Source organism: Motacilla alba, chromosome Z (genome assembly GCF_015832195.1).
Source record: "Motacilla alba alba isolate MOTALB_02 chromosome Z, Motacilla_alba_V1.0_pri, whole genome shotgun sequence".
In the NCBI taxonomy this organism is placed as follows: Eukaryota; Metazoa; Chordata; class Aves; order Passeriformes; family Motacillidae; genus Motacilla; species Motacilla alba.
The window spans coordinates 40992694-41013802 of NC_052046.1; the positions used below are offsets into that span (position 1 = coordinate 40992694).

At 39.0% G+C, this 21109-nt stretch overlaps 1 protein-coding gene across 1 annotated transcript in view; it reads right to left on the reverse strand.

The window, feature by feature from the left end:
* Positions 1-21109, reverse strand: part of DGKQ (diacylglycerol kinase theta) — an 87440-nt gene that overhangs the window by 15466 nt on the left and 50865 nt on the right. Inside the window, exons 8-18 of the mRNA XM_038125571.1 lie at positions 20326-20426; positions 18614-18837; positions 17724-17814; positions 15543-15597; positions 14321-14382; positions 13909-14059; positions 13040-13078; positions 11277-11392; positions 3488-3639; positions 1965-2113; positions 1198-1379 (exon numbers count right to left, since the gene is read on the reverse strand). Coding sequence (XP_037981499.1) covers positions 1198-1379; positions 1965-2113; positions 3488-3639; positions 11277-11392; positions 13040-13078; positions 13909-14059; positions 14321-14382; positions 15543-15597; positions 17724-17814; positions 18614-18837; positions 20326-20426 — 1322 coding nt within the window. The remainder of the gene's footprint in view (positions 1-1197; positions 1380-1964; positions 2114-3487; positions 3640-11276; positions 11393-13039; positions 13079-13908; positions 14060-14320; positions 14383-15542; positions 15598-17723; positions 17815-18613; positions 18838-20325; positions 20427-21109) is intronic.

Genomic DNA, 21109 nt, shown 5'->3' on the forward strand with positions numbered 1-21109 from the left:
CATAATAAGGCAGAAATAAAAACAAATGCAGAAATAAAACCAACTCAACCTCTCAAATCAATTCTATGCAATAACTTCACAAGCTGCTGAACATTAATGCCACTATTATTTTTGGCATCAGCCATGTATTTATATTACATCATTGGGAAGACACTCTTACTTACTTTGGAAGGTGACCAGCTTACACCAGATGAATGAACAACTTGACTTCACCTACTCAGCTGCATTTTAATTAGCTCCCTATATGCCAACCTCAAATTTCTACAGATTTTGACCACTTCTTCCATTAAATCTTTCTTTGCATGCCAGTTCATTCCATAACTCTTTTATCCTAGGCCTTACTCTCCCATCCTTCACCTTTAAAAAGCAGATGGGAAAAAAAGCCCCTGTCTCCAGTGAAAAAGAGCTGGAACCTGAGCATCTAAAATCCTCCAACTGACTCATAATGCCTAGGATTTTCCAGTGACCAGACTAAAATCTTGGACAATTGCTACCATTGTTACGATTTGATGCCTTTTTTTTTTTTTTGCAAGCCCCTTGTCCAATTTCTTCCTTTCATCTGAAAAGAGACAGAACCAGGATTCACACAGAGCTCCAAAAACACCATCTAGAGTCAACATTTTTATTTACCTAAACATAAAGAAGTTCATACGTACCAAGTGACAGTGACTTTCACTCAAAAAAAAGCAAATAAGAGAGGGCATATATACAGACACACAATAGCAGTAAGATGACGGAAGGATTTACTTCCTGTATATGCTAGCAACTCCTAGTAATTTCTTAAACTGTGAAAGAAAAGATGAGAGTGCCTCTTGGGGAAGGGAGTGGTTTTTGGTTGACACTCCAGTTTTACAAGTGTTTTGGCATTTTTTCCAAAGCCTTTTCTTATTTGAGAAATATTTTTTTTTCCCGATGAAGCAAATAGGAATGTCATCGCCATGTGACTCTTTCCATTAATCCTCTATCAGATGCTTTTTGCTAAACAGATACAAAAGATGCTCTGCAGTCAACTAGCCCTGCCAGAACCGAAACACTATAACCAGACGTGTGCTGTATTCACTAGGAAGCAGCCCACTAAGGCCCAAGCACAAGGACAAGTGAGCAGTAAAAATAAAACTATGTTAATACCCATCCTCTTTGTGATTTTCACTAGAGCAACAGTTCCTAAGAATCACACCCAAATGGTGCCCAGCTCACCTTGGGAGGCTCAGGTTCTGCAATGCCATTTTCTGCACCTTCAGCTGGCTCTTCTGCATCCAAAAGGATAGTCCAGCGATCCATAAGAACATCATCCGCCTCATCCACAGAAACCAAAATGGAGTATGGGTCCTCCCCACTGTAGCCAGCTCCCCAGCGCAAGACTCTCCCCAAGTCATTACCTGAGCAACAGTGAAGAACGCAAAATGTGACTGTGTTTCATAATCAGTGCATCAGCCCTGTTTTATAAATCACACTGCACTAAGGTGCTCCAATCAAGTCACAGAATTCATTTGTTTGGAAGGAAGAGTTAACTAGCTCAAAAAAAAAAAAAAAAAGTCTAAGCTGTGTTGTGTCTGCACATTTGCTTACCATTGCATACAGACACATGGGAGCATTTCCACAAAAAGTGGTAGAAAAACCTGTTGTGGAGTTGAGACAGTAGGGAGCAACTGAGTTTGCTGTCTTACAGCAATGGCTGATGCACCTGTGGCTGTCAGGAAGACGATATTTTGCCCTCCAAACTCCTGCCCACTCACCCACACATATATCAACACTCCTGCTGCTTGTTTCTCCTGATGCTGTTTTTCTGAAAGCATGACTGACATTTCCTTGAAAAGCTGGTACTGTGGTTTATTTTCCAGCACCAGCCAGAACTGAATCTTGTGGCATCTCAGCTGCATAACTGAGTCCTGTGTCAGACTGATAAAGATGAAACTTTCCAGAGGGCTTCTGCACTCAGCTTCTGTTCTTCATGTGATTCTCACCTGTTCCTAAAGGTAAGATGGCAACTGAGGGCTCTGAGCACACCAGCTTGTGCCTGATCTCCTCAAGGGCACCAAGGACCCAGCCAACGGTGCCATCTCCTCCGCACACCAGCACTCGGAAGGAGGGGACTTTGGAGAACGTGTGAAACCTCCATTGTGAAGTGAAACACAGGGGAAAAGAAAAGTTACAAATGGAATATAGGAAATGCAAAGTCCCAATATACTATTTAAAATAACACAGTATTATTAGATTTCTGCCCATGCCCCTTTACCATCAGTTTCTGGATCAAATTCAACAAAGTGAATAGAAAAATATGAAGTTGTAGATAAAGATGATTTTAAAAAGAGTGAAAAACCATATTCCTCTAAGATTCTTCACAGACAGAACTAAATGGTTAATCACTTCCTTTTTCAAGAGCACAGAGACTTAACTAGTCATAATTTCAATGTGAACATGTGTAACTCTCTAAATCCTAGAGGAGATGTTGATTATGGGTGGTGTTTTTGTACTTAGTCATAGGTATCACAGTACATTTTCTTCTTAATAGTACTGTTTTCCTGGTGATGCTTACCTTTTGTGGCTTTTCATCCTACATACCAACATATCATGGGAAAGAATTGTTATTTCCCATTGCACAAGAAGCAATGGACAAGTGGGAGAATTTTGCCATAAAGCTACAGAAAGATTCCAAAGCCAAAACAAAATGAACTGGTTACTGAAGTTGCAGCTTGAAGTGCATCAAAAAAGAAAAGAGAATTATACAGTTCTGATAGAAAAATTAGTTTGTGTAGCTTGTTTATCTTGTCTCCTACATAAGCTGCATTTTTCCCACAAAGCTTTTGTTCTGAAGATCTTGTCATGACAAGTTTTTTATTAAAGTAGTAGTGAAGGAATGAGGAATAGGCTACAGCCATCGCTTTCAGTTTTATGAAGCTGTAACAAAGTGGGGTTCATTAAATCAAGTCATCAGTTCCTGTCTTCCTACAAGCACATTATGTTCTGTTCCTTGTAGAAATGTTGCAGCTGTGATCAGGCAAACACTGTTAATTCTGCAACTGTGGCAAAGTTTCAAGAGTCAAAATAGAAAATTTTATTATACTTTCCTGGTAGTTCCCATGAAATATCAGAAGAAATAAAAGCAAAAATCCACCCTCATCAGGAAATGTTACATTTCTCTTTCCATCTCCATTCAATTATAAAATCTATTTATTTTCAATAATTATTAAACATATGCTACTGTGAAGTACATATTACTTTCCCAGGGCCAGACTCTGCTAGATTTGACAGAAGCATATACATCAGGAATTACTCTATTCTCTTTTCGTTAGATAATCCTAAAGTTAAATATGTTCTCACAGTAAGAACAGTCAAAAGGGAATGATCCACTGCCCTGATCTTCAGGCACAGAACAGAAGAAATTTAGATTTCAAAATAAGTTAATTTAGTCTACCCTTTTAAAAAATAACAAAACAATGTAAATTAAAAAAAAAAAAAACCAAAAAACAAACCCATGATGACTTACCCAGGCAGTGGGCCCCCATTGGTAAGTTCAAAGACTTGATGTGGGTTCAACAACTTTCTAAAACTGTACAGCAGATCCCGACCTTTTAGACCACCACTTTTTGGATTCACAAATACAAGAAGTGGGCAACAATTCTGTGGTATCTTGGAAGCCTGAAAGAAGACAAGAAAAAAGATAAGTAAATGCCATGTAAAGGCAGGAAAATTACTACTGCGTCTCAGAAATATTACCTGATGCTTCCTTGATGCCTACTAAAAAATCCAGATTCTATAAATAAAAAAAATCAATGTCCAGCCAATGGACAGGTTAGCTGCTGATCTTGCTTCCCTAGGAATTTAAGGCTCCTTAACTGACTCCAAGTACACATTTGAGCCCATCATTAGAAACAAAGGCATTTTAAGTAGCCCTTCCTATGCATTTTCAGTAAACAGTCTGGCCAAAGAACAGTGTGAGGGATAAGAGTACTGTAGAATTAAAACACTTTCCTTGAAAAGCGAGAGCTTCTCCCCAAACCAACTGAAAAATCTTTCTTTAGTGTTGTGGTTGACTTAGAATGCATGTCAATTTACAATGACAAAGCACTTAAAAATGAAGATGTTTGGGGCAGACAGTGGTGTACTTCTCCCTATGAAATTAGAAGCTGGAAGCTTCTTTTAAAAATGTGTAAGCTAAGCTTTTCCATCATGAGGATTTACTCAGGGGTGCCAGTATCTTACGACCTACTGAAGCTGCTGCTGAAAGGACTCTCAAAGCCTCCAGAAACTGCAAAGGAAGCCACTGGACATGGCAGAGGTGTGATTTCTTGGGGCACTCCATGGACTGCATAGGAACAATATCTGCAGCCTCACTTGAGGTCAAAACTTCCAGCCAACAGATGCACCTTGGGACTAGTGTTCACCCAGACTGTCTGCCCATAAACAGTTCTGTAAAATGATTTCTAAGTAGTTCTAGAAAGATTAGAAATCACCAGCACACCTTTCATCCATCCTGCCACAAGGCTGGGGTGCAGGTACATGCCAGAAAAGTCTATTGGACATTTCAACAACTGCACCTCTAAACAGAAATGTTTGCCATGGTCCCTAAGTTGTGGTAATTTTTATTTACAAATTGGACAGCATTCAGGGAACAGCAATTTGTCACGCAGCTGACCGGATGGATTCAGGGAACAGAACAACAGTGCTAAATATAAGTCAATTTAGACAAGAATGATTCAGGGGTCGGTGAGGCAGCAGCATGACTGCAGCATGCAAGCATGTGGAGAGATACCAACAGCTACAGACGGGAGGAGGCAGCACCCAGAGAGCCTTTCAGCTGCTGCCTGTGAGCAACAACCAGAGACCATGATCTGAGGCGAACAACAGAGAAATCGGGTCAAATTTATGAGTTCTGTTTGTGGGGATGAAAAATGGAGTCTGAGATTGAGACACCCCACACCTGTGACCTGATTTAGGCACTTTACAAACAAATGATTGTTTGGGTCTTCTACTGCTTGAGAGATTTCTTCTAATTTTCTGTTTTTAAAAGAGCTGGGTGCTAATCCTCGGCAAGTCACACCCTGCCAGATGTGTCAAGATGCTGACAAACATATAAAAATCCTTCTCCTCTAACACTGTCTGCATGAGAAATGCGCTCTGCCATTGAGTGTGACTTGTCTCTTGATAAAGAGAAAACACAGTGAGAAGAGGAACACTAAGCAAGTATAAAAGCAGGTAAAGCAGGCACACACTGACCTCTTCTTTACTCATCCTTCAGATTCTACAAGACATTAAGTTTGAAAATATATCTGTTTTCTTGAAAAGTAAATGAGCCAAACAAGGGCTGTTTTGGGGGACAAACAGCCAAAAGAACCTCAACGTTTTATTTTACTGGAAAGGTTCCACAGCAGACAAATCAAGTAGGTTGATGATAAAGAGGCTGAAAGCTCTGCACACGGCTCTTGCCAAAGGAACCACCTTCATGCTAGACTGATAATTGTAGTCAAAACACCTTTGGCCTCTACATTCAGGCCTTATTGGAAAGGGGGAAGCAATTACTCAAAGCATGCCCAACACATAAGGGGTAATATATTAATTTCTGTTAAGCACATGGAAAGGCAGCAAAGGAAGTCTATGGATCACAAAGCATGCCACTGTCACAAAAGGGATTCCTTGGGTATTTCGTCCATTTGAGCCATTCAATGCATTAATGGAAGAGTAAGCAGAGATCTGATTTTTCAGAAGCAAAGGCCATCTTGTTACTCTATCAGTTCCTGCACCATCATCTGCCATATCTCACTTAGAATAGCCCTTTGATAATCACAGAATCATCCAGCTTGGAAAAAAAACTTGGATCATCAAGTCCAACCACCCACCCAGCACTGCCTTTGTAACACCTAAACTACTCAGCCACATCACCAGTACCAGATCCAAGTGCCTCTTAAACACCTGCAGGAATGGTGACCTCCCTGGGCAGCCTCTTCCAATGCCGGACCACCCTGACAGTGATATTTTTTTTTCCCCAACATCTTATCTGAATCTCCTGTGTCTCAGATTAAGGCCATTTCCTGTTGTCCTCTCACTGCAGGCCCGGCAGGAGAAACTGACCCCCACCTCGCTACACCCTCCTTTCAGGGAGTTTTAGAGAGCAATGGGGTCAGCCCTGAGCCTCCTCTTCTGGAGACTAAACAACCCCAGCTCCCTCAGCCAGTTCTCATAAGACATGTTTTCTGGTCCTTTTGTGAGCCTTACTCCCTCCTCTGGACTCACTCCAGCACATCAATGTCCCTTTTGAAGTGAGGGGCCCAGAACTGGACACAGCACTCAAGGTATGGCATCACCAGTGCCAAGTACAGGGGGACAATCACTGCCCAGTCCCGCTGGCCACACTATTGCTGGTACAGGCCAGGATGCCAAGAAGGCTACCTGGGCACACTCCTGACTCATGTTCAGCCAGATGTTGACCAGCATCCCTAGCATCCCCTTTTCTGCTGGGATGCTTTCCAGCCACTCTGCCCAGCCTGTAGTGCTGTATGGGGTTAAATCCCATGAGCAACAGAAGGCAGAGCAGCTCTGAAACATCATCTCCCATAGGGTAACATCATCTCCCATAGGGTAAGAGAGCACATTGTTCGCTTCCAGCACTCCTTGTCCAGCTTTTACTCTGCCCTACCCTCTCTCCTGTCCACTTCCCATTTCTTCCTCTTCAGAGCTTTTTAAATACATAAATTTATCTCCAGCCATTTCAATTTTCTGAACAATACCAGCAGCCTGAAACCTCAGGCTTGGTATAATGCCCAGAAACTTGTGTAGTTTAAAAAAAGGAGGTTAACAGGATAATAAAAAGAAAAAAAAAAAACCACAAACGAAGTTCTGCAGCGTGAAGTAACAAAAACTTTTTCGAAGAAGAGCAAAGAAACCAGCCCAGCTCTGGAGTCTAACAAGTACCTTACTTAAATGTAACAAGAACATTAGATTATCTTCTCTTCTTCAGGAAATCAGTTTCTAAAATTGCTGGTCTGGGACATTTAGAAGTGACATGCTGAACACATGTTTTATATTACTTGCTTTTAGAGGCATGTTTTAATGCACTGGGTTTAAAACCAAGTAACTGAAATAATTCAAAAGCAACATAAGGGAATCACAACTATTTCTGAGACATGGTACACTCTAAGGCATTCAAAAGTACAGCTGTGTTTTGTAAAGTTGTCTGAGATCTTACCCAAGTAACATAAATTCTTGCAAATACGTATTTATCAAGTGTCAATACTGTACCTAAAAACCCCCTAACCAGTTAAATATATGCCCTGAATGCTACTAAGATTCACAAACAGCTACAGCGAATGCTTGGAGCTAATAAAAAATCTGTATGTAGTGTAAAGTGAATAGTCCTACTACTCAAACCCACCTTTGTTAAGGTAACTTCCAATGTGAATTCCTGACTAAACCCATTTAGATGCAGCTATTCAGAATAAAAAGATTTCAAGAAAGGGCTTGTCCTTACAGTGAACTTGCTTCCCATCACAACTCTTCATTAAGCTTAAAGTAAGAAACACTGCTAAATCCCCAGATAAAGGCCAGCTTCTAAGAAAACAATTAATTTTTGGTAAGAATTAAAAACTCTTGACAGTTTGTACTGTCGAGCAGGGTGCTGTGCTTTCTCAAGAGCACACTCTTTGTTACAATTACAGACAGCCACAAGGGTAGCACTGTAATGCTGCACAATTTTTAAAAGTTCTTTAATAAAGCCTCACTGGGGACAGCGGAGTGAGTTTGTTACTGGGCAGAAGAGAGTATGTGACTCACAGCCCGAGGACTCCCTTCCCCCTTTAGCCCTGGCTTCAGTGCTGTGCTTGAGGAGTGAAATCTGCAGAAGGGCTTTGTGTTGGCTGGCATTCAGGAAGGAATTTATTGCTCCTTTCTTACAGACAGCTGAAGGAGGCTTCGTGACTTAGACACTCTGACAGTCACTGTGAATTGCTTAATTTGTCAGGAGTAGCACAACACGGCTTTAAACTGGGGCAAGATGTTTATTATCCATGCTAATCCCCTTTCCATTGAATGTACTGTGTAATCACATCTCACAACAAAGCAGAACAAGGCCTTCTGTGCCACCAGCCCTACCAGTGTGACAACCACAGCACACCTTCCTGGGTGGTGGGCTGTCTCCAGCAACTGCAGATATCTCTGACAAGTAGAATTCAACATTTGCAAATGGCTGCCAGCAGCATCTTCCATGTGCAAGGATTCAAAATGCCCCAAGCACAAAATTTTCTCCACCCTGGCCAGAAAGGACTCACTATCTGATGAGAAATTATGTGCAAGGTGTCAACACTACTGGAGCAGCAGCTTGGGTCAACACCCAAGCCTTTTCTTTATTTTTTGGCATATTACAGAAATAGAAGAATCACAGAATCATAAAAGTTGGAAAAAGACCTGTAACATCCTCAATTCCAGCCTCTGACTAAATACCACTTGTTGACTAGACCACAGCACTAAGTGCCATGTCCAGTCACTTCTTGAACACCTCCAGGGATTGGTGACCCCACTGCTTCCCAGGGCAGTCCATTCCAATCCTTGAAAAACCTTCCAGCAAAGGGTGAAAAAGTTGACAATCCTTTCAGAAGGGTGAAAAGCAACCACTCATGTTTTGGCTAAAATGCTCATTTTAACTACAATGCTTTTAAGATGTAAATATTTGTGTGAGGATTTAGCAGAATGAATGAAATGGAAAGTTTCATCTATTTGGGAACCTTCTACACATTTTCCTGCTACTCCTAACAAATCTAAATGCAGTACATCAGAGGCCACTCCACTAGTAAAAGGCATTTATGATAAAGCCACAAAAACCTGTGGTGATTTTGCCTCATACAACTGTCTGCTGACTTCCTTGCTTGCCTGTGCTGCAAAACAAGTTCTGTTAAATTAGTGAATTGAAAGATTTCTGCAATGTCTTTCACCTTGAATTGATACCAAGAGTGAAACCAAACTGTCCCCACAGTTCCTTACACACAGCAGCTAAACAGCTTTATAATATACTGCACTTTTTTTTTCACACTCCAGTGAAGAGAGTATTTTCATTTATTTGAATATTGTGAAATGAAAAAGTGTTTGATTAAATTCCTAACGGCCTGAAACAGCAGAACAGATTAACACATCTGATAACACTAACTGCTTGACTTACTTATAAGCAGTTTATGCAAAATGATTCTGCACTCAGACTTCTCAGTAATGGGAATAAGAGGGTGAATTGCTTTGGGTAGACCTGAGCATGCCAGACTAGAACCATGCCTCCTCCTTAGACGGTATGTCAGACACTGAGTAAGCAAATTTCACCTCAGAAAAATAAGACTAGCAACCTGCTAACCACCAATACTTCAGTGCTTTTACCAAATTTTAAGAAGGGATATTTTGGTTTGTTGTTTTTTTGTTGGTTGAGTTTTTCTTTAATTTATCTGTCAACTTGCAAAAAATCATTAGCCCTTCATTCCAAATTTCTTTGTATTTCACTCACAAAAGAATGTCAAACATGGTGTAAATTTAGTATTGTGTCAGTTCCTGTGTATTTCCTGGTACTGTATTTAAATCAACACACATATGAACAAAGACTAATATTATCACAGGCTAAAAAGATAGTCTGGGTTGGAAAGTACTGCAGGAGGTCTAGTTCAACTGATACCCAAAGGAAAGATGGTGATCAGCCATTACTCTACCCTGGATAATAAGTGAATGGCATAAGCTGGGTGGACAATCATACAGAAAGCAACACTTGAAGTATCATTTAAATTAACTCTTGGCTCCTTTCAGTGAGATGACCAAATATAAACAACACATGCTGAAATGAAAACACGATGTTTGTGCTGGTGTACAGACCCTCTCTCCTGCTTATGTATTAGAAATTAATCCCTAGCAGTCCCCTGAACTGGAATTTCTAAAAAATACCTTATATCAGATAAGAGATAGCAATGCCCACATTCTCCTGGCATCAAGAAGTTCTCTTCAAACATATCCAGTGTCAGAAAAACAGACATATGCAATCAACAGAGTGGCATATGTTCAACTTCGCACCGCAGACAACAAATCTAGGCTCATAATGCATTTGCCTAAAACACACCTAAAACAACTATCCAAAAATTCATCCTTCTTTCTGTTTCTCACAACAGGCACTCTGAAACCTAGTTTGGACAATGGGGCCTTAATTTCTAAGGACTTCACAAAATGTAATTTCTACACACGCATAAGAACAAGGCTCTCAGTTTTTTAGGAGGGGGTGTAACTTTTGATTTTTCCAGTTGCATGTGAGCACTTCCACTAGTATTTACTTATATAAAAACCATAATTTTGCCTTCAGAAAGTCTTGACAAGTGTAGGACTCATTTTTAAACAGTGAAAGCAGGTATGTGAGTAAGCAACTATGGCCATTGAACTTGACACCCCCCTATATAAAGTTGTTTCATAATTCCCACTAAAAGTGTAATATTTTTGGCCATCTGTGACGTTCCAAGAAGTCAAACCAGGACTCACACTTTGCTTGCCATAATGCAGTTCCAGAAAGACAGTAATTGCAAGATACTTTCTGCTGAGGTGTTGTGTAACTACAATAACACTGTATTTGGACAGAACCTACATAATCCTGGTTAAAAATATCACTTCACTTAGTTAATAATTTTCCCCTTCTTACATTGACTCACTTTATTAACATGAAACCTATTATTAAACAAACTGGTTCACATGAAAGTGATTAGTAACAACAAGAATAAATCAGAATCAGGCCTGAATTTGTGAAAGGACTCTTCCACTAAGTCTTTCAGAAGACTATGTTCTTCTGAGAACCTCAAGGGGTAAACAAGGTCAAACTGCCTCTGCTACAGAATGGGGGAAATGAAGATAATATCACAGTGAAAATAAGCAGAAGTGTTTTACCTCAAGGTTAGTGAGGAAACACATTTAGCTCACATACCAAAGTTCTGTAAGCATTTTAAGACATACCAGCTGAAACTGAAACCCCACTTAACATTTTGATCGTTGAAAGAAACAAAGAGAAAAAAAAAATGTTTTCCTCCTCTTTATAGTTGTACAGTTAGGCAGCTGTAGATTGACAATTGAACAATAACATGACAAATTACTTAACTCACTGAAGAGATCATATACATGAAGTACCGGCTCTGAAGTTGGTTGGTTTTTTTTGTCACACTACTTATAGTATGGCCTATTTGAATAAAACATATTTTCATTTAGTTCTAGCAGAAAGAGTTTTAAAGCAGTTGTTTTTTTTCTTTTAAAGACATTTTTTAAAATTCAAACCTGTCTCTTACCATAACTGCAGGAATCACCACAGCATTCAGAGGCTTGTCATTGACAACAGTATCTTTAACTAGCATATATATTCTTTCAGCTTCAGAAAAACATGAAATTTGGAGTACAACAGCACCTGTAAAGAGGCATCAGAACTACTTTTCATATTTTCCATTAATATGATTAGAAAATAAGTCTCATATTACAGCAAAAGTTTACTCAGTTTACTGAGGACATTATTCAGCAAAACTTAATCTGCAGTCATTTGTTATCAGTTGAATTGTGTTATGTTTTTAAACCTTCCTTCCTACCCTCAGATTTTTGTAAAAGCAAAGCAACTTGAAGACAAGAACTGCAGCACAGAATTAATGCATATTTAAAGATTTCCTTTGAGCTTCAGGGGTAGGGCCTATTTGCATACTCTTTATCATTACTAACATTCTGTTCTCATCATGTACAAGTGACAGAGGTATAAGGTTTCATTTTGTATCCAATTATTTAAAATCTATTAGTTCTGTTCATTAACAATTTCTCAGTAAGAATTACTGCAAGCAAATATTTGGGCTGCTAATCAAGTTTAGATCTTTATGTTGGCTTCGGTTCGGAATGGAGAAGTTGGGGAAGAAGGGAAGACAAAGAGAGAAAAGACAAAATAAATACTGACAAGTTAGGGTAAAGTAAGATATTTGGTAAGGAGGAAAACAGGGCAGGATAAGACCAAAATGCAAAATGGAGTGTATTTGAGATGTAGGCTGGTAACATAACCAGGCTGCGACAAAATGGGAGAGTTAGGAAGTTATGAGAACCACAAAATTAGAAGAAAGTGACAATAAAAATAACATAAAAGCAGAAACATCTAAAAAGCACACGCATGTAAATTTGGTTTAATGATGCTGTGACAAGGGACGAGTATCACAAAACCAAGTATTGGCCACTGACTAATATGGAAAGGAGAAGGTACATCTGTAAGCTTTACAGCCTTTCCTATGCAAAGATCAAAATCAATCAGTATCAATTAGTCATGTGGAGACAGCAAATAACCCAAAGGAAGCACACATCAGTCTTCAAAACCATGCTACAGAAAGAATCATATAGCAGACATGTGGAAGTTAAGCCTGCCAAAGGATGTGAAACATCTCAACTATAGACACCTAAACATACAGAAGAGAAAATTCTACACTTAATTTTTTAGCAAATGCCTGACCACCAATTTTTATCACCTGACCACTGCACTAAAGCTGCCCAGAGCCACTGCTGCTCCAGCTGTCAGACGCCTCATGGCTTCTCCGACCTCGCTGAAATAAAATTCATACAGCAAAAGCAAAGAAACAGCTCAAAGGATGAATGTATTTATTTTCTTCAACTTTCAGCCATTGAACTCTTAACACTGCTAGGAAACAGTGACTATGAAACAGTTCCACTGAATTCAAAAGCAGCACCAAATTTTAGTATTCTCAAAGTCAAAGAGACTAAAAATCCTTCACTTGAATGATTTTTAACAGTTTTGTTGTGTTAGATTATTCAGTTGAAGTTCAACTTCAAAATTAATTTTTATGATGAAATATTACTGCCTTTTGGTACACATACAGCCAACCTTTTAAATTTTTTTAATAAGGTTAACACTAATCCACTGCTCTACATAAATACAATATGTTGCATTTTACCTGAAGGGCTTTTTGCTTATGCAGTAAGACTAACATAACGTTGAGCTTCCAGCCTCTAGTATTAGACTGCAGTTTTGAACATAGACATTGTTTGCAAGACTAAAAATTTTAATGCTTACCTTGTGCTTGATAAACATGGCTCACAGATACTACATTTGCTGCAAAGGGTAAAAATATAAACACATAAAACCTTGGGTACATTTAGAGTAAATATTTAAAGTATTTTAAAAAGTTACATAAATATAATATAAATAAATATTAAAAGTTATACAAATACAGGGAGAACCTCCAGCTAACACTTTTCCTCTCATGTTTACTTTGCAAGTAAGAACAGCTAAACTGATTTTCATAAAAGGTGACTAAGAATTCTTTCTGGCATTTCAAGTTTAATTCCTCTTGAAGTGACATAAAAGATTGGGAAAAGTGCTTTGTTTCCTGCAACAAAAAGCATGACACACTCCTGACCCTGTTTATAGAAAGTATTGGTTGAAGGAGTATTATTATGAAAATTCAATTACACTTCTTTGAAAAAGAAAAATAAATTCTTTACCCTGAGTGTTTGTCCATATGTGTGCACACACTACTCATACTTCTCCACGAAGGGGCACAGACCTCATGACTAACATGGAGAACAGCCCAGACAAAAAGTGTCAAAGGTTAAAAAAGCCAAGAGATATTCTGTACATAGTTTAAGGTATGTATAATTCTTCTAAAAAGTGATGCCTTTTCACACAAACATAAAAAAAAAGAGTAATCATTTATAACTAGAGTAACATAATAATTACTCTGTAAATAACAAGCTGTCATACCTCTCCTGCAACTGTGCTCATATTAAAATTATTAAAAAGCCCACATGAGAGTAAAAGGCAGAATGATTTTTTAAAGTCAGGTCAGAAAAAGTTAGAATTTTAAGAAAAATGAGTGATTGATGCTACTAAATTTTGTTCTGTACAAGTTAATGTGTCTGAAAATGTACCTGTTTACTTACTTTTGATAGCTAATTCTTCCTTGAGAATATTTGTGTATTCTTCAGGGGAAAGCTGAGGTGGAAGGCCACCAACAAATAAATTCACTTGTACAATGGATTTACTGTTTTCCACAATATAAAATCTTGTTTGATTCATCTGACGTATTGAAGTCTACCAAAATAAAGGGAAAGAAATGATATGACATTTGGCAAAAAGATATTGTGAGGCACAATCCAAAATAGTTCTGCACTTAGCAATCATGTCCTCCATGCCTAAAGAATATCAGAAACAGAAACAAACTTCAGGTCAAGCACTTAGCTTCTCTACTGTTGAGCCTGCTTAGGGGGTAAGCAATGACTCACTTTTTCAGTAAGAAAGGGAACTTCGTACTTGCTAAAAAAAAAAAAAAAAAAGTTTCTTTTTCAGATTTACCTTTCTTATGTCCTTGAGTCTGTTAAGAATCAGTTCCTGATTGTCCAAGACCATGCGCTGAACTGGAGAGGGCAAGAACATTCATCATGTTAGAAAGCATGTAAATTATTATCAGGCTCAATTATACTTAACCAAGAAATATTAGGGGAAAAGTACAGCTCTGCATACAACTAATTGTTTCACAAAGGACCATGCAGACGTGAGCTACGTCTTATCCAACAATAAAAACACATAGGTGCTTGGAACAGTTTGACTCTTTCCACAGTTCTTAAGTACCATCCTCTTTAAAAAAAGGGAAAAACAGTCTGAACCCCTCAAAAGACAAGCAGTACTTTGGTAATCTAACAGTTCGACAGAAGATTTTCAAACTGTATTTCCTAACAAGTACAAAAAACCCCAACTTCTGTGTCTTATCAAAATATTAAAACAATTGCTTTAATCAACAATTAAAACAATTCTAACAACTTCCAGTGACTGTAAGGTTGCATATGATGCTTTAAAACAGAGCATCAGAAACCAACGAAGGTTATGACATTCACAAAGCTACAATAACCTTGTGAAACAACTTCCCAATAATGCTTGCAAATAAAGCAAAGCATGGAGACAGTATTTGAACTACCAAGATATTTATTCAGCCGTGGTCAGAGCATTAGACTACTTCAAGGTCTTTATTTCTCCATGCAACCTTACAAATACTGAAGCATTAAGGGATGTCAACTTGGAGAACACCAGCCCAGCTCCTGCAGGATGACAAAACACTTAAGCAATGCTAGAACTGCAGATTTCACAGATTTCCTAACACACAAGCATATTTCTTGGACTGTCTTAGGACTCAAACTTACTCTTCATCAGGGGCTGTGTCAGGAGGAAAGAAAACAGAGGAAAGAAGCCATTTGAACTTTAGAATTAATCTTTAATAAATAACTGCAATTAAGAAAATGATGTCAGTTAAACATAGCTCCCCAAAACAGGGCAAAAGTGTCAATACCCACCAGAAACCACAAATGAGTTTTTGTGTAATGATAAAGGGGAACCTTATTCCCACAGAACACACAGGACTGAAAAGAATGAGCATCACTTCTGATTAAGTATTTCAACATCACCATGAAGTTTATTCTCATTTGTGTTTTTTATTGTAGAAAATGAACTGTGACTGTTAGAATGGGGGAAAAAATCCCAGAGAGATCAGATCAGTATATTCAGCCAATGCTCCTTCACTTACCTTGCTTACTGCCCATAAGCACTTCCACCAATTTGAAATTCTGGAGGCACTCCATCTGCCAAAAGATAGAGCATGTAAATGCAGCTTCTGACTGACATAATTTTGCCAGATGTTACATTATTGTGTGTTATATCCTGTCCATAGTGTATAACATAGCACAGAAAATTGAACATTTTTTAAAAATTAATTTTTTTTAATCAACCATGATGTTCTTCCTCCAACTAACTCCTCCCAAAACAGGAATCATCTTTATTTTACACACTCATGGCATGATGCTCCATGCTCCTAAAAACATTGGCATCCTCACAGCCACATTGTGAAGGGACCCCTGTACAGCACAGTTAATCCCACTCCTGCCTCAGCAATGAGCAGCTAGCTCATCTGGAGTATTTCCTGAGTATCCTTCCAGAGGAAGCATGCAGCACTGGGAATGAGCCTGCTCTTGCAGAAGATTGCCCAGGAGCCAGCTTGGCAAAAGCAGGCTGACCATTCCCACCTCCTGGGACACTCCAGGCACTGATGGAACAGAAGTTCTTCTCCAAGGTCTTGCCAGGGAACACTCAAGTCCCATGCAACTGGACCAGAAGAGCTGGCACAGCCAAGAGCTGTACCATTCATGACAATGACTGAAACCCTGCAAACATATGACATTCAGGATTGAAGGACATTCAGGAAGAAGGGTTTTAAATTTTGGCCTTGAGACTCAAGAGACAAATGATCTTGCTTTATGTGTCACGAATGGGGGTGTTAAAAGCCTCAACTCCCTACATGTGCTTTGCCTGATACTTGATGAAAGTAACTTGGAGCACAGGCAAATTCTGAATATTAAAAAGAGATTTCCTGTATGTGCATGTTTATACAGAGAAATAAGTAGAGCATTTAAAAATTACCACTACTGTAGAAATCACGATTGAGCCAAAGAATTAAGTCTCTTACAGCATATATCTAGCATATATCTAGCCCAAATACAGAAGTGTGAAGATCTTTCCCTAACAGAATTTCCAACTATACTGTTTGACAGCTCCTTTTTTCAGATGAGACAAAACTTTGGACACGGTTGCTCCTATTTTTGTTAAAAGGTCCACAGCACTTGAGGAAATGCACTGACAACAAATCCTGGAAGTATCCCGTAGCCAAAACAAGGTGAATGCTTTACACAGCTGGATACACCTAGACAGATCTATGATTATCACTGACTGCAGAGAGCTAGTCACAAGCATGTTCTTATGTACCCCGTAATTAAGCACAATGGGCAGCAGTCACCCTCTGTGAGCATGGCTGTGTCCTGGAGCAGTGGAACTGTGCTGATTTGCTGGTGTACGCACAAGCCCTAGGTGCTGACTAAAATGTGTACACTACAGCTTTGTGTCTCCACACTGGGGAGGTTGGGCCTGCCAATGGCATGGCATGCTAGCAAAGTCTACTAACATGTTCCCTGAAAGTCACGCTGTTTTGGCACCAACCCTAAGACGGACAGGCAGATTGAAAAGAGATTATCGTCCAAGGAAAGCATGGGCATCTACAAGATTACAAGACATATCTAGAATTTTCCAGTGATATGGGAAGCAATCCAGACAGTAAAGAACATGGGTGCCATTTCAACCTTGAATCCTTCCTTACGTCCCTTGGGGGCTACAGAGATGCTGCTTGCCACCGCAGGAAGAAAATTTATGCAGTGCACTTTAATGCTTTTATAAATTGTCTGGATGACGTAATCAAATGCACAGTGAGTTTCCTGATGATACTAAGCTAGAAGGAACTGTGTACACCCTCAAGGGGAGATGGGATCCCTCAATGGGAAGATGTGGATGTGCTAGAGAGCTGGGCAATCACCAACCATACGAAATTTTTAACAAGAGCTACTGGCAGATTCTCAACCTGGGACAGGATGATCCTGGTTAAAAATACAAACTAGGGGATGAGAGCTGGAGAGCAGCCCTGTGGAATGAGATCTCATAGACTGGGTCAATGGCGAGTTGAATATGAGTCAGCAGTGCCTACCTACCCTGAAGATTGTGTTAAGCTTTTAGCAGCATGCCGGTCACAAAAGATTATCTACCAAATGCTAACAACACTTACAATAACTGCAAATTAAGGGACTGTAATTTTTCTGAAAAGAAAAATATATACTTTCAGGGTCACTCAGGTGGTATATGGATGTGCTTAAGATCTTTCACTTACCTGCCTTCCAAGTAATGGGAGCACTTCTTTGATCACAGTCTGCACAGTGCTATCCTTATTTACTCGTAGAGAAACATATGCCATTCCAACCCTAAGGAGAAAAATACTTATTTTAGGATCTATCCTGTGTGTACCTTTTTAAACTAAGTATAGCATTTTCTCAAACATATTTGCATTAGTTGAAGAAAGTTGTTCACTTTCACTGAGGCTCATGGCAGACGTGGTATCAGCGCCACAGACAAGAAAACATTTTCATCTCAAGGAACTGTTAATTACAACTGTAGCACTAAAGATTAGCAAAAAGATAACCTGCAAGTCTTTCATAAAACTTGTCAATGCAGTTGCAAAATGAACACATGGTCAAATTTTATCCCACAAGTCGTCAGATATTAGTAGGTCCAGACATTTTGTTTCCACTACTAAATATGCTTGAAGTTCATACTGTCTCAGTGGTAAATTGTACGGCTTTTGAGTTTTTTTGCTTGGTTTTTTTTTATATATAATTTTTTTCTTCCTCATCTCACATGGGAATTTGCACTGTAGTTCTTCCTACTTCACATTTCTTCAAAAACATCCACCAATTTTTCAAGTGATGTGTATGGAATAATTTGTTTACAGAGGTAGTAAATGTAAAGTTGCATCTTTCTAACCAAACATTGCACTGTATGTTCCACTCATGTAAAGAAACCCAAGGGTTTCCAGGCATGGAAATGAATATTTTGCACTACCCATTTAGAAAAATGAACAGAAGAATCCTAAAATACAGAGAAAGAAACTGCACTCTCTGTTAGAGTTCTGCAGCTTCAGTAACTACAGCAAACAGGGTTAGACTACAGAGGACAAATGTAGCCAAGCAGAATAACCTTGTGATCAAGAAGGAAAATACTCACTTTAGCCAGGCAGGATAAATTCTGATCACTTCTTCGTCCTTTGGTTTGGCTCTGATGATCCAAGCTTCAGGAACAGATTCTCGGAATACTGAGCCCAAGTTGCTGTCCTCTGCAGCATCATTCCTGTTGATAACATCATCAGAGAGCAGCACCTGCTGTGTAAAGGTCTGAAGCTCATACTCCTGCTGGTCATCATTTATGTAGTATGCCCTCAAAGCAGCCTCCTAAAACACAGCAAGATAAATTAACATTTACTTGAAAAGACACCATTAATACCTATACAGCTATAGACACTATAAATACCTGATTTATGAAATGAACATTCAATGCATGTTCTAACCTCAGAGAAGTGTATACATAGCAATGGCAAAAAAAATCAAAACAAGAGTGAAGTTTTGAAAACAAATTTCAGTGAACACAAAAAAAGAAAGCTTGAGATATCCACGTCTTTGAACACAATCCACAGTATTTTTGGCAAGTAATAGTCATTTTAAAACCAAATGTAAAAATCCAAGTCCAATAAGTCTACATTCATGCATGTAAAATTTAGTCCACAAGGAAAATGGTAAATTACACTTGATTGAACACAACTCTGCCTACTCAGTCTTCTTGCACTAAGAGATGCCAAAAATTAGTGAGCTTCTCACCCACAAAGCTGCCCTGAACCCACACACCTGTGAAGAGGCAAGAGAAGGGCTATCTTTGCAAGATGCACACAAAAATTTTACATCCATAATGAGCCTGTGCCTGCAGCACCTCTGCTAGCACAGATGCTGCGGTCAATACAGCTCACTTGTAAGAACTTGTATTCCTCTTCTCTGGTATTAAAAGTGCCAGCCTGGTAAAATGTGCTTGAAAGGCAAGTAGCACTCCTAAATAAAAGTGTTTTCAGTCCTGTACATAGTTTTTCTTAAAGATCTTTGACATGCAGAACACTACAAACCTTTTGCAAAATTTCTGTTGATTTTGAGCACAGTATCAAGATAAAAAAATCCTAACGATCTTTAGCTTTATATTGTCAAAATTCTGATGTAATACATTCTTCAGATTTCTTTGCCAAGTCTGTACGACTCTGAGACCTCACCATGAACAATTTTATTGTGAACTACCCTATTCCCCCTCTGGGATTTATCTCTCACAGTATGGGGTCTCTGCCCAGCTCAGTAAATAAAGATCTGTACAGCACACTTGATTTAGTATGAAGCAATTTTTCCATCCCAGATGGAACACTGGAAAAGCTAGAGAGGAGCCAGTATGTGATCAATAACTGATTATTTTCACAGCCAAAGGATGGAGATAACCATAACAAGCTTTAGCGTTCAAAGCTGATTAACTCAAGTGCAATATTGGTGGCTGTCCAGGATAAATACCAAACCTCTACTACAGAAAAGGAGCAAAATCTAAGGAGTTGGTTATCCTGTATTGCTTGTATCAGTAAAATCAGGCTTCAGAGTAACACCAGGAAGCAGAATGACTGCTTAACATGTGATACTGTGGTTGCCATTGTGCTACACATATGTAAGCCACCATTTCCTTAGATGCTCTAAAATAGAAGCACTACCTGAAGAAGTAAAATTACATTGCAGTTTATAGCCCATTCACAGATTTTTGTTGTTGTTGTTCAGTTACATTTCTAAAACTTAGCTTTTTACTATTGTAATATGAAATTACATGTGTCACACTGGAAAACTGACCCTCACTGGGTATCTTACCACAACTTCTTCATTTTTTGCAATCCTTGGAACTGAAATTAGTCGAAATTGATTGCGTTTCACTGCGTCATTCCCATCAAATATCTTTAGTGTTTGTTTACCTGAATGGAAACATTTGTATTTCATTAACACACACCTTGAATCAGAAAAAACCCCGTGCTTTTAACCCACTGAAATGTTTCTTCATGGGAACATTCTTTGTCATAGGATAAGCTTTGAGGCTGAATATTTTGCATTTTGTTACTGTTCATTTAAAACAGGGGTACATTCAGAGAGGAAAGAGGGATGAGTAATCACAGTTTTATCCTGGCTTTTGATATAACTGTTACAACCAGACTCTGTATGTTATCACTTCTTCATCCTCAGCATTCAAGACTGCTGAACAACTTGAAGACCAAGACGAAGTGCCATCCCCTTGAGAGCAGCTCCCAGAGCACTGCCAGTTCTGAGCAAGTGCTTCCAAAGAAAGTCCTTAAAATAGCTGGTTAAGTGTACAGGCAATGGGAGGAAACAAGGACAGGGATAGAGGGACAACAGAAAAACTGGAAGAAAGAAGGTACAGCAAATGAAGACCTTCAGCCTTTTGCTGTGTTTCACTTCACTGAAGCCTTATTCAGTCCATGCTCAAACTGTTGAGCGCAGATTGTTGCACAGACATCTGTGAAAGGGTAAAGAGTGAAGGATTTCAGATTCACCTTTTACAAAGAAGGGTTATGACTCAGGTACAGGCTGCTGTATGACAAAGTCTCTCTCTTAAGCAACGTTTTTAAGAGTTATAGCAAAG